General features: G+C 39.5%; 1 protein-coding gene across 1 annotated transcript; it reads right to left on the bottom strand.

Moving 5' to 3' along the window:
• Nucleotides 1–428: 428 nt before the first annotated feature.
• Nucleotides 429–11,905, bottom strand: LOC135475726 (glucose dehydrogenase [FAD, quinone]-like). The gene is made up of 10 exons (XM_064755660.1): nt 11,851–11,905; nt 10,907–11,115; nt 10,062–10,251; nt 8,401–8,522; nt 7,862–8,038; nt 6,694–6,847; nt 4,767–4,927; nt 3,519–3,696; nt 1,221–1,440; nt 429–561 (listed from the first exon to the last, which is right to left on the bottom strand). Exons 1-10 carry the CDS (start codon nt 11,903–11,905, stop codon nt 429–431), a joined length of 1,599 nt encoding a protein of 532 aa, XP_064611730.1.
• Nucleotides 11,906–14,546: the final 2,641 nt, after the last annotated feature.

The raw sequence follows: 14,546 nt of genomic DNA, 5'->3' as shown, positions 1-14,546 counted from the left end.
AAAGCAAGCGAAAAGAGTTCACAATTTCTGATCACTCTTTGGTTTTCAGCTGCAAGCGATATACAGGATTCTAATGTTTCCCAGAAATCAAGCAATACCTGTACTTGTTTTTGTTCGGTTTCTTATATTTCAGCATTGTATCCTTTTTTATTTAACTGAGATGGAAATAAACAGGTTAAATGTTGCTTTTCTTACTTGAATAATAATTGGACAACTTACCTTTGAGCTAACAAATCAGTCAAATAAATTTCTTTCACGACATCCAGCTGTAGTTTTCGAAGCATCCATGCACGAGTTTAACACACAAATACTAATATTTTCTATAAGGGTGAAATCTATTCTTTATTACTTCAGTGTTAAAATAGATTCATGTGTAAATAAGAAATGTAGATGTTTTAGAGGGTATGGTTTGGAAGAATTTTTTCCACTCATGTGTGTTTCCCGAGGATAATGTCTGCAGCTTTCTCAGCAATCATCAGGCACGGTCCATAAATGCTCGCTGAGGGAAGGACAGGTATGATGGAAGCATCAATCACACGTAACCTCTCCACACCTTTCACCCTGAATCCGAAAATTATGTGCTCTTAGTAAATTAAATGATAATTTCATTACGAAACAACATAACCAATCATTTGATCATAAAAACACGTTACCCCATATATCGTGGTATGAACGCATATCGTCGAGTTGTCACTTTCACAAATTTCCTTAGGATATTCTCTTCACACCATAATGCTGGCTGTCTTAATCACAGCTGTCCTATACAGCAGTAGTAAAACGACGGAATACAACATAGATGGTGATAGCTCAAGAACAGGTGTAGTTTTCTGAGTGTATTCTGCTGGTCACGTTTCAAAATTAGAAATATTCTGAAGTATCTATTTGGCACTTTGATAGATGTAGCTAAGCTTAAGGCGCTACATGACGGAACAAAACCATACACGCCCAAGGACCGGTATGACACTGGGCGACAAAAGGTCTCCATGACATTGTGATGAAATCGGCAATTTGGTGGTCAGTTGTTGTTGCAATTCGACTAATTGCTTAATTCGCAAATACCCAGAAAAAAGTAGGTTTTCTGCATTAAATAGCTATGAACACGGACATTAAATTAAGAGAAGTTTTCGTAAAGCTATAGATACTATCTCAATTAAGGCGAATGAAATTCAAGTTGAAATTGATGAGCCACAAAGATGTAATAAACCAATAAGGATACAAACCTGAGCTGTGGATCAACGACAGTTGTCGAATCCTCCGGGCGGCCCATTCGGCAAGTTCCACCAATATTATACGTCATGAAGGTCAAAGTTTGGATGTATTCCTCCCAGTATGCGTCGGTGAATGGCTTTTTAGTGCAATGTGGAAGAACACGTGCTGTAAAGCGAGCTCCAATCGCCTTCATTGGCTCCGTTTGTCCAAGTTTCATGAGGAATTTTATACCTTGGGAAAAAAGATTTTAACACCAGTCAGATATGGGGTTAAATTACCAAACTTATGATTAAATTAGCCATAATACAAACTTATAGGTAACAAACTTATAATTAAGTCACCCATACAACACATTCATCTATCAAAACTCTAATTAAATCCATGACATAACGCACTCGGGTATCAAATTTACAATTAATTTAGCCACAATACACACTCAGGTAGCAAACTGATAATTAAATCAGCCATACAACACATTCATCTATCAAAGCTCTAATTAAATCCATGACATAACGCACTCGGGTATCAAATTTACAATTAATTTAGCCACAATACACACTCAGGTAGCAAACTGATAATTAAATCAGCCACACAACACATTCATCTATCAAAGCTCTAATTAAATCCATGACATAACGCACTCGGGTATCAAATTTACAATTAATTTAGCCACAATACACACTCAGGTAGCAAACTGATAATTAAGTCACCCATACAACACATTCATCTATCAAAGCTCTAATTAAATTCATGATATAGCGCACTCGGGTATCAAATTTACAATTAATTTAGCCACAATACACACTCAGGTAGCAAACTGATAATTAAGTCACCCATACAACACATTCATCTATCAAAGCTCTAATTAAATTCATGATATAGCGCACTCGGGTATCAAATTTACAATTAATTTAGCCACAATACACACTCAGGTAGCAAACTGATAATTAAGTCACCCATACAACACATTCATCTATCAAAGCTCTAATTAAATTCATGATATAACGCACTCGGGTATCAAATTTACAATTAATTTAGCCACAATACACACTCAGGTAGCAAACTGATAATTAAGTCACCCATACAACACATTCATCTATCAAAGCTCTAATTAAATTCATGATATAACGCACTCGGGTACAAAATTTATAAAACAGTAATATAGCAGTTACCAAGCACATGATTCAAGTTTAATTCAGTAAAAAAAGTATTTGAATCTCTGCTCTCAGAACTTCCACGCGGAATGTAAGGCACGTTAAGCTTTTATAATCTGTACTCTGTGCTTTTTACAGTATTAACAAGTCCTATTTAAAAATTCCAGAAACACACCTGAAAAGAGATTCCTCAACCCAAACGCAGCTCACCTTTCTTAGTTCATTGTCAAAATTTCGACCACATATTACTGAAAACGACTTTACTCACGAGCTGTTCCCGTACATTGTCCTCAGTTTTAGAGCAGAAAAGCTATAGTAATTGGCTGTCTAATGGAAACGGATTGACGAGCAGCCAACACCAGAGCAAAGACCGATAGATTTTGATGGGACATACCGCCATACAGAATTTTTGACTTGGTTCAGCTAAATACAAAAAAATGAGTTGCGTTTGATTCCTAACTAAACCCGTATTTTCCCAAAAATGTCAGTTAAGAGAATCATAAGGGAAAGCCCGACGAGATAACATGCAAATGAGACAGCGCAAAGATTGCCACAATTCAACGTTCACTCGTGGATCGCACATTGTAAACAGTACGACAGATCGGAAGTGAATTCTAAATCTAGTAAAGCATATACAATCTTCCTTTCTATCGATAATGTTTTATAAAGTATTCGGAATTCCCAACGATTTCTACTGAACTGAAATAAAATAGTAAAACAAATAATTGCAATACAATACCGCGTCTGACATTAAAGTTCGCTGAACATCTCCCGCCGTCTAGACAACAAGCGGAGGTAAGTGACTCCGAAAAAGCAGGCCTTCAAAATACAGCGAATTGAATGAGTTGATGGTCGAAGGGAAACCCAGGGTAAACCTCAACATTTGTGTGTTCACTCAAAGTCAGATTCGTGTCAATAAACATCTGGAAGTCACAACTTTATGTAGATGACGTCTAAAATAACAGCACAATTTTTTCGATGCCGGTGGTAATTTTTTTGTTGTGTGGTATTAGTGACCTCGCCAAGGATATAGCTAACACCGTAAAAACAATTTTGTTTTCTTAGTGGTTTCATGTGAATGTGAAAAACATCAGTGATCGATGGCTAGGTATGAGAGCATGTGCAAATCCTGTAATCGTAAAAGAATTGTGTTACCTGCTAACGTCGTTGCGACATCATCCGGATGTGAAAAACACCGGTAATCGATGGCTGGGTATGAGAACGGATCAGGGTTCCTTAACCGGATTGTGCCTCGACTCTTTGGGTGAGTCACGGCGATTTTGACTCCGAAGCCGTGTTTGCCCAGATTTCCACAAAACATGGATTCCCAGATCTGTTAAAAACAAACCAAACAAAAAAATATACCACAGTGTTCCGTATGAAGAAGTGAGAGTGCTGTGCCCGGGGGAATCTCATAATCATCCGAAAGTTGATACCATACCTTCCCACGTACGGCCGGAGAGGAAGGCAACAAGAGCTGGATTTGAACTCACAGCGACCACATTGATGAGAGGCTCCCGAGTCAGTGGGCCGCGCTGGCTCGCTAATCACACCACGGAGGTTACCATTCATGAAATAGGAAACTGTTCAACAAGGCGATGCTTGGCTATGATGTACGCTGTGACCAATCACATTTGTCGATCATCTTTCCACGCATGCCTAGTCCTTAAACCTTACGTACATTCATTTTGATACGTGTTAGTTAAATTCAAAAAATAAAGTTTAATTCGCCTCTGGTGAACAAAACTGTCTACATCCACTGCTAGAGCTCCAATTGGTCCTTTATCGATGAAATTGCTCGCATTCAAATCTATATCCAACGCTAAAGCCTTTACAATTGCAGGTCCGTCGACCTACTCTGGTTTAAGCCGATATACTCTAGAAATACCTTTGATTTGCTCATATGACAGCGGTCAACATTATGGTGGGAGAAAAAAAGGGAAGAGCCATGCGCAGGTTAGAAGTACCTTTGGATAACATGTATTAAACTGTGAGCAATCTGTCAACTAGACAAATACTTTATCTGGGAAACAGGTCGTGGCAGACTGGTTAAGGTGGTTGACATTCAATCGCTTGGGCAAGTGCATGTTTAATCTAGGAACAAAGAAGTTGTAAATTCCAACCGTTCCTACTGCTTTTCAGACCATAAACTGTCTACCATGTATGGTCATGTGACCGTTTGCGCATTGAAACGTTAATCCTTGAAGATTATTTGTCTTCCACCAATATGAAGTGAATTATGTAGAGTACTCTGAGGAAACTTGGTCAGTGAAGTGCAAAGGAACGGTGGTTCAATACAAGCCATGCGGTTTGCACCAATCATAAAATTGACCGCCATCTTATTGAGTATGGCGTTAAATGTTAATGACATATTTAAAATGCATATGCGTGAGTTTTACCTACCTCATTGCGCATGCCAGTGGCGGCTTTGAATGCAGTCCCGTGACCGGCACCGTACAATGAGCAGAGACTTGTCAGACAAATGTCCGGATTGGGATTGCCCGGATCTTGGACCTCGCTCCGGATCAGGCCAATGGCGTCATACACATTCGTAGCTAGATGACCTAGAAAAGATGGTGAGTCTACTGTGTCAAATATTGTCCCAGTTTTTGTGAATTTGGGAAGCTCTATCGGCTTCACCGAGGAACAAACAGATAGTGTATCCGTAAAACACCTAGATGTCCACATAGGGTAAATAATCAAATGGTTTTACATTTTTTGTGCTGCTCCATTATATATATATATTGAAATAATTTTGGAACCCATTTCAGATATCAGTCAAGATATAAAATACTTACTAAAACATAAATTACATAAATATTGATTTTATAATATTGATTTGATTTTAATGTTCGAAAATTCGGCAAATAAAGCTTAAGCTGGCATCTTCTCCTGTTGTACGTAGGAAGCTCTGCCACGCGATTTGCTCTGCCCAGTTTTCTCTCATCAGGATGCTGGCCGCCGTCGTATAAGTCAAATATTCTTAGTTCGGCGTAAAACACCAACCAAATGGCGTAAAACACCAATCTATAAAGGAGTAGTAAACAGTATAGTATGCCGATAGGAGGCGTTTTAAAATATATATCTTTTACATACTTATATTTGAGATACCAGTTTTGGCTTTGGAAAATTAATTCTTCGTACTACCTGCCTGAGGCTATCCCCAACGTGATTGTGCAGATACCTTGATCTCCTCAGTAGCCGTCGTGCTCACCTGTCCTCGGTTTCTCATAACGATTTCATTGACGGGAAGATATTGTGTGGATGCGTTGATCTCCTCAACTAGACACCAAACTCACCTGTCCTCAGCTTCTGATAAAAATCTCCTTGGTACCAAGATATTGTGTTGATACGTTGATCTCCTCAAGCTTGATGCCATGCTCACCTGTCCTCAACTTCCCATATGGATCTCCTTGATGAGAGGATATTGTGTACATGCCTTGACCTCCTCAGCTAGACGCCATACTCACCTGTCCTCAACTTCTCATACTGGTCTCCTTGGTGGGAGGATATTATGTAGATGCCTTGACCGCCTCAGTTTGACGCCACACTCACCTGTCCTCAACTTCTCCTACTGATCTCCTTGGTGGAAGGATATTGTGTAGATGCCTTGATCTTCTCAGCTAGACGCCACACTCACCTGTCCTCGGTGTCTCATAACGATTTACTTGGTGGCAGGATACTAGTATTATGTAGATGTCTTGATATCCTCAGCTAGACGCCATACTCACCTGTCCTCAACTTCTCATACTGGTCTCCTTGGTGGGAGGATATTATGTAGATGCCTTGATCGCCTCAGTTTGACGCCATACTCACTTATCCTCAGCTTCTCATACTGGTCTCCTTGGTGGGAGGATATTGTGTAGATGCCTTGATCTTCTCAGCTAGACGCCACACTCACCTGTCCTCGGTGTCTCATACTGATGTCCTTGGTGGGAAGATATTGTGTAGATGCATTGATCTCCTTAGCTACGCCATACTCACCCGTCAACCTATCATAACGATCTCCTTCGTGGGAGGATATTGTGTAAATGCCATGATCTCATAAGCTAGATGCCATATTCACCTGTCAACCTCTTATGACGATCTCCTGGGTAGGAGGATATTGGTGGGTAGAAGTCTTGATCTCCTCAGCTAGACGCCATACTCACCTATCCCCAGCTTCTCATAACGATTCCCTTGGTGGGAGGATATTGTGTAGAGACCTTGATCTCCCCAGTAAGACGCTACACTCACCTGTCAACTACTCATAATGATCTCCTTAGTGGGAGAATATTGTGTAGATGCCTTGATCTCATAAGCTAGATGATACTCATAATCTCATACTCACCTGTCCTCAATTTCTCATAAAGGTCTCGTCTCTCCTGGCAGGCCAAGTCTTCAGGTAACACAGAAATAGGCTCATCAATTTGGAACTCGATTCCAAACGTGCCACTATGGTCTTGAAGGTTGTCTCCAACCGGCAAATCGGCAACCACGTCAATCTATAGGCACAAATCAGCACACGTCCATATAATCGTAGTCTTGCCCAATGCCCATGAAAATGGAGGTTATTTGTATTGTGAATAACAAATGGGCAACCACATATACACACAATAGCGATGAAAATGTCCACCTTACTTACGCTATGTTTAATACCAGTGGTATGCGAGTTGTCTCTCAATCTACAAGCCGTTCATCGGCTGTACAGGGGAAAAAAAGAGAATATTCCATTGATTTTAGTGTTGTTCTACACTAATCATCATGTTCAAATTTCCTTTCATTTGTTAACAGTTTTCGCTGTATTCGTGTGTCATTAAATACGCGTTCTCCTTGAGTTTGCAACTAAAGTAGCAAATACCATTATCAATGAATAGCTGTACTGGTAAAAGAAAAGAGAGTGCTCCCTGGATTTAAAGAAACAATGCACCTAAAATGTGTTTACTTTCGTGTCCGTCTGTCAGGCCTAACTTTAAGCTCAGAATTAGCCCGTTAATTATCTGGCATATTAGATTATCTTAAGTGACCAGAGTTTTGTTTCTGTTGTGGCTTAAATAGTTTTTAGTTTTGCACAAGGTATTATTTTATGCTCTTTTCAATTCTTCGTCCAAATTCCAAAAGAAATAAACAGAGAATAATAATTTTCTTCCTTGAGTTATTCTTCGTCAGAATTATTGGTGTTTCCCGGTTGTGCGATCGGTAGGAATAAGAAAATGAAAAGGAAATAAAATATGAAGGATTTTATCCCGGTGGTTTATCCGTTTTAGGATAACATTTGTCTTTGTTTTGTAAAATGAAAAAGATCGACAAGAATGAATCACAAAGAACTCTAGTTTGTCAGATATGGTTAAAATAGCCTACGGGTAGGCATATTTAACAGAGTTTTCATAGAGCACCAAAGCACGCTGTGCAAACAACTTCTGACCTTTATTGTTTTAAAAAAGGGAAAATGCCGATTCATTCTATGACATTTTAAATTCTCATTGAAAGCATATATGTAGACACAGAAAACAGCTCACCCCTACTGACTTGAGATGATGGGCAGGTCCAATGCCGGACAGCATTAGCAGATGAGCCGAGCCAATCGTCCCGCCACAGAGCAGGATTTCCTGACGGGCTCGCACTGTCTGCCTTTTCTTTCTGGATGATCCACGCACAAACTCCACAGCGCGAGCTACCTGTTTATCAATCAATACCTGTAATAAAAGACACGAAACGTTAAATGTAATAACGGGGCGAAACCCAATAACCCAAAACTACTTCTTACGAGGTCAAGGGGTTGCATGATCACCTGAAATCAAGCACACATTGTGTTCGATCAAGATATTTTTCCTTCTTTTTTTCTCCTTACAGAAAAGAGAACGTCATACACGCTTTATTAAAGCTTGTTTTTTCATCCAATTAATATATTATTTCTCTCATTGTTTCCTTCATCTCTAAACTTTGCCAGCATTTAAGTCAGATATTCTCGAGTCAGGCAAAGGCACCATTCCTTTAGAAAAGTACGATAATACGAAACAGGAATCCGAAACTGTGGTTGTTCAGACAACGAACGCACCTTGGTCACGTGACAATTTAGGGCCACGTGCAGGTTCTCCCGCTTCATTACGGGTCTCAAGTACGCCTCACTGGAGCTCTGTCGAACACCATCAGCGATGTTGGACTGAACCAACATGAATCCTGCAATAGTTGAAAACAGCCACGTATTCAGTCTTGAGTGAGTGAGTGTGTGATCGGGGCTTAACGTCGTACTTAACAATTTTTCAGTCATTTGACGACGAAGGAATCCTTAGAGTGCATGTAATGTGCCTCCTTGTTGCAGGACGGATTTCCACCGCTCTTTTATATAGTGCTACTTCACTGAGACGGCATACCGAAGGTAAGTAAGCCCCACCGTCCGAGCCATTATACTGATACGGGCCAACCAGTCGCTAAACGCCAAGCGAGAAAGCTGCAACTTCCTCTTTTAAGGTCTTAGGTGTGACTTGACCCAGGATTGAAAGATCATGGTACCACACCATGTATGGAGTTGTGTGAAAGATCACCTCGCCACATCATTTTTAGCCCTCAGAATCACATGTATCATGATACCATATCATTTCTAGCCCTCAGAAATACATGTATCATGGTGCCATATCATGTATTTAGCCCTGACGAAGATCACCTCGCCACATCATTTTTAGCCCTAAGAAATACAGGTATCATGGTACCATATTATGTATTAAGCCCTGACGAAGATCACCTCACCACACCATTTTTAGCCCTCAGAAAGATTATTCTATGGGATCATGTATTTAGTCCTGAGAAAGATCATCTCACCACCATCATGTATTTAGTCCTAAGATCACCAGAACACAGCATGTATTCAGGTCAAGTGCTGAGTTAGATATCAAGACTTCACTATATAGAGTAATCCCGAACTATGACGACACTGTGACAGTTGGTAAATGATCACACGTACCACAGTGAAATCCACCTATTGTCAATTTACTTCACTTAGGTTTTTATTTTAACTGTTCATGTAAATACTTGCATAATTTACATCCTCATAACACCATGGCTTAGTCAAAATTAGATAAAGAAATGCAGTGAGGCTAACTGCAGTGTATTAGACGTTAGGTCAAGCCTTCTTTACAGACAACCTTTATAAAATAAAAATGAAACGAGACAAAGAAATAAAATGGCAGGTTACCAATTATAAAAAAAATTAGGCCATTATAAAAGTAACCAGCGTTACACATCATTGCTGGTTGTTATACCTATGGGATCCGGCCCATTGCAATCCGTTTCCTTGTAACCCATAGCCTTGCCAGCTTCCAAAAACACATTGGCGAGTGGAGTTACTTTGGTTTCAGAAATCATCATCGGGCCATCGGTTCCTCTATAGCCTGTAAGTATATGTGTAGGCCTATATGTATATCACTGAACATTCCTAATTTAATGACAAATTGTACTCCATAGCCTTACCAGCCATTACAAACACAATGGCGAGCGAGATTAATTTGGTTTCAGAAATCGGCATTCCGAATTTAGCGATATTAACTGATGTTTGAGAGATTTCATCCGGAGATTTCGTCTGCAAATTTCGGTCATCACATTGATCCCGTCTGGAGCGTAATGATAATCCAACATAAAAATTCGAACTTTTAAAGTACAGTTTTGCCCTTATTAAAACTCATTTGGTGAAATGTTTACATGATAAACACTTAATACCCTCACCTTTGTCCACCCGCCTGTTAATGAGACATCTCTCCGACTTCATGAAGTAAGGTAGCACATCGTCATAGCCCCAACCTGGGCATCCCATATTCTTCCAGATGTCGTAGTCGTGAGGGGTACCTCTCATATAGATCATGTAGTTTATAGACCCCGACCCACCCAGAACCTTACCCCGGGGAATATTGAACACCTGATCAACAGGAATAAACTGACAATATTATGGACAAAAGGATTCATAGCTCCGACAAATGTATTCCCAATTTTAAATCGATATTGGTTTACATATATATCTGTCATGATCGGGTTTTATTGAGAGAGCTGATCGAATGTAGAGTAAAGGTAAAATACCAACTTTAGGTGTTACAATGAATTATCCCTTCATGTAAATAGGCCATTTAGACGACTGGAACATGTCTCACAAACAGTCTGTCTAGAAAGCAAATCGTAAGTAAAAACATTAAACAACGACAATAAATAAATAAATAAATCACAGATTCCCCCAATATATATATATATATATATATATATATATATATATATCAACTCCTGCTCATGCTGGCTTCCTCTCCGACCGTACGTGGGAAGGTCTGCCAGGAATCTGTGGATGGTTGTCGGTTTCCCCCGAGCTCTGGCCGGTTTTCTCACACCATAATACTGGCCACCGTCGTATAAGTGAAATATTCTTGACTGCCTGGTCAAACAACAATCAAATAAATAAATAAATAAATAAATAAATAATGATAAAAAAAACCTCATTCACATACTTTACAAGGTTAACACATAGCATTCTTTCTACACGCTATCTGTGGACAAATATTCAAACTTAGCACGGAAGTATAAACTACCTGATCTTTAAATGCTTTGAATGCATTTTGTTGGGCCACGGCTTTGTACTGCCAGTCACAATCAGTCAGTTGAAGAAGACGAGCTGATCCAGGCACGGGGATCTCTGGTATTTTTCGGTCATCTCCGCCAGCCTCAAGTAATAGCACAGTTCGGTCTGAAGCCGAGGCCAATCGGGCGGCCAACACACAACCACACGAACCTCCTCCAACTGTAGAAACATTGGAACCATTTTACTTCTTTGTTTATATGAATGTTATCCCCTCTCCAAACAACAAAATGGTTCAGTTGTGCGATAATGAGGAAGTATATGATAAATGATAACCACGATAAGACAATGATAAGAGGCCAATGAGTGTCAGGAAGTTTAAAAGGTTGCAAGCACTGGATGGATCTTATACATTGTTGCAATGTTTCTTTTCTATGAAGCCATACTTTTTATTGTTCATGAATTACTATTTTAAGCAATATTAGGCTTCCGTAAAGGCCTTCAAATTGGAAAAACAAAAGTGTTGATATATGGGTGTTGATATAAGTTTGGCAGTAACTTGCCAAAGGTCAGTGGTTTAGCCCCGGGCAATCCTGACAAGTCGCATACTAGTAAATAGAAAATAATTGAGTGTGGCGTTGAACAAAAATCAATCAATTCATCGTTTAACCATTTAAAGTTAGTATGCCTTGATAGATGCAACTGACATAGGCAAATTACAAATTTGAAGTTAAATTTATACAGAGTAAAACATTTGGAAAATTTTAACGACCTACCCTGTTGTATAACCACAGGCAGATAACTATTAAACCCAGTAAATGTAACGAGCATATATGATTAAAGACCGGAATTTGGTCGTTGAGATAATTCCACGGTATTGTAGGAGTTATTCTTTGATATTAGCAACTTTAAATATCGTTACCTTACAAGGCGACAAAGGAGTGAACATTTACCTACCAATAACGTAGTCGTAGACGGGCAGCATCTCCTCTTCAGTGACCGTCCTCTCCATCTTGTCTTAATGTTCTGATGACTTCTTAATGTTCAGATAGCCCAAGGTCTGAAGCTGTGACCTGTGTATTGTAGTAGATATAAGTACACTGCTACTTGAACAAAAATTTGAATCAGTCTTTAATTAAAAATAGCCTGTGGTTTCTGCCTGTTGCCTGCGGCGATCACAGGCTCTGAAGCCAAGGGAGTCCATTATCTTAAAGATTAGAGAATGCTTGGATGAATTTCCTACGCTTACTTTACATTTCAACCAACAACTGAAACAGTTGACCTTTCGACCTCGTGAAGACATTATCATAACTCTAAGGACTGTTTGTGCGTTGCGAGATGATATTTTATTGCGGGGCCTCCGTGGCTCAGTTGGTTAGCGCGCTAGCGCAGTGCAGTGACCCAGTAGTCTCTCACCAATGCGGTCGCTGTGAGTTCAAGTCCAGCTCATGATGGCTTCCTCTCCGGCCGTACGTGGGAAGGTCTGCTAGCAACCTGCGGATGGTCGTGGGTTTCCCGCAGGCTCTGCCCGGTTTCCACCCACCACAATGCTGGCCGCCGTCGTATAAGTGAAATATTCTTGAGTAAGGCGTAAAACACCAATCAAATAAATAAATAAATGATGTTTTATTGCGTCATCATTGTTCTTTTACGTTGCAGAGCTATTTTCAAGATTTATCAGTGGAAAGTATTTCAGGTGTCCATTGTAGTCTATTTAATTCAGTATTCTGTAAATCTTAATACATTCCGGGTAATGACTGAAACAAAACAAGTTTGCATGGTTTTATGCCATTGCTAATCAGCAAAGGATTGTAGCCTATAGTGATTTGCTGTTCAAGATTTACTGCCTGTAATTTCCTGACTGTAGCAGCTGTGACTTTTTCAGTTGTGAGGTAAGGAAGAAGAAAAAAAGCCCTCTTGTCCAATCAAGATAGTTTGCATTCACAGAGAAGCAATCTCACGAAAAGCTTACTCTCGGCTATGGGGTTTGCGTTAGCAATTCAACTATACCGGTACAAGTTCCTGAAATCGACATGTACATATGTATGCATCGGTAGACTGGCCATCATCAGGCCTGACGTGACCACATGGGTCTATCAGACTGATCGAATCAGAATCGAATTCACGTAAAACGTGTTTTAGGGTTAAGAGTAAAAATCCAGGATACATTAAACACTGGACAAAGCCTAAGGGCATTATTAGACTGGCCACTTAACACAACCCATGACTATTTATAGATGAATAGTCTACCTCGCCACCTGGTGTATGGCCACAGGGCAAGTAACCTGTACATTCAAACGTTTTTTTTTACATGTTTTTCTCTATGTCACATGCCCAGTTGGTTGAACAACAGCTCACACAGAAGTAGTCCGACATAGATCGTCTAATATGAAGAGCTTCTGTACTATTATCAAAGTTTCAGCGTCATGTATAGTCCATATAGTATGAGTTCTCTGTGCATTCCATAGAAGGGGACAGATCTTAACCTTTACCAGTTAGACAACAATCGACAAAAACAGAAACTTTACATTAGGACATTCGTCTTTTAATTTGTGTACATCTTTAGACAAGGTCCTCCCTAAATGCTTTCACTCGTAATCGAAAGCTCCCATCTAAAGTCTGCATTATTTGAAATAGATTAATTTCGGGAAAAGGGATGGTTCTTTACAATTATCATTTTTATTGCCTCTAAGGACTATTTTTATTGGTGTAATCCGCTCAATCATCTGCTGCGAGAACGTGTGTGTTACGAGAATATCACATGCAGTTTGAATGTGTCCATTCTCTTAGCCATATCGACTTATTTGACTTGGAATAACAGTGATTGCTATACAGGGATACAATAGGAAACTTCTTCCTTGACAACAGCGGGTACCGTGGGGTTGTGTTAACAAAGTCATTATTCATCTGCTTAGGTCATCTGGTATGATGAAATAAAATTGTAGCGTTCCCAAGTTTCTAATGCAAAATAATTCGCTTTCAGTTTTCATGTATGTGCTTAGGAAATTCTAAGCCTATATAATTATGTATATTATCTTCTATAATTGTTAATGCTGGAACAGCACTGCGTGGTGGGACCATTTCTTTGTTTCACCCGATACCGGTACACTGACAAGAAGTTTATACCTTTCCATTTATTGGTCATATTTCAGCTAAATCAATATGAATTCTGCTTGGAGTTTGAAATTTACCACTGGATAAAATGATAAAACACTAAAATTCGGATATCGAAGAGTCTTTGCCTTGATCAAGAATCCTAGCTGCAGATTTGTTTTAGTTTCTCTGGCTGTGAAAAAGAGTGAGACCATGGCTTTTATGATAGCAATAATGCTGTCTGTGGCCACAGCTCTTGGAATTACTGGTAAGATAACACCCTTGTACAAATACTTTCAAAACGGTCTTATGGCAAGGCGTAAGTCGACAATATTTTTTAAAATGTATATATGTTACTTTCATTTTCATTCAGCTATGATATGATGGTTCCTATAAGCCTTGCTCACAATTGTCTCACCGTTAGGTAAAGATTATGGCTAGAGCAAACCAAATAGAATGAACGTGTTGCAGGATGTGTGATGCAGCAAGATTTGATTTCAGGCAGGCCAGTATAAAAAATGCCGTGTATAAGATGCTTTCAAGGTGAAATCGACAGCGTG

This window comes from Liolophura sinensis, chromosome 9 (assembly GCF_032854445.1).
Source record: "Liolophura sinensis isolate JHLJ2023 chromosome 9, CUHK_Ljap_v2, whole genome shotgun sequence".
NCBI lineage: Eukaryota > Metazoa > Mollusca > Polyplacophora > Chitonida > Chitonidae > Liolophura > Liolophura sinensis.
Note: the sequence above shows the minus strand (reverse complement) of the source record. Positions and strands in the feature narration are given on the sequence as shown.

What these genes read in the sequence shown, in the direction of transcription:
- LOC135475726 (XM_064755660.1), bottom strand. Translation starts at nt 11,905, where the DNA reads ATGGAGAGGACGGTCACTGAAGAGGAGATGCTGCCCGTCTACGACTAC. An exon ending in TAACAGGCGGGTGGACAAAG is followed by an intron (nt 8,523 to 10,061) that starts GTGAGGGTATTA and finishes CAACTATTGCAG; the next exon opens with GATTCATGTTGGTTCAGTCC. An exon ending in ATCATCTCAAGTCAGTAGGG is followed by an intron (nt 6,848 to 7,861) that starts GTGAGCTGTTTT and finishes TTGTGCCTATAG; the next exon opens with ATTGACGTGGTTGCCGATTT.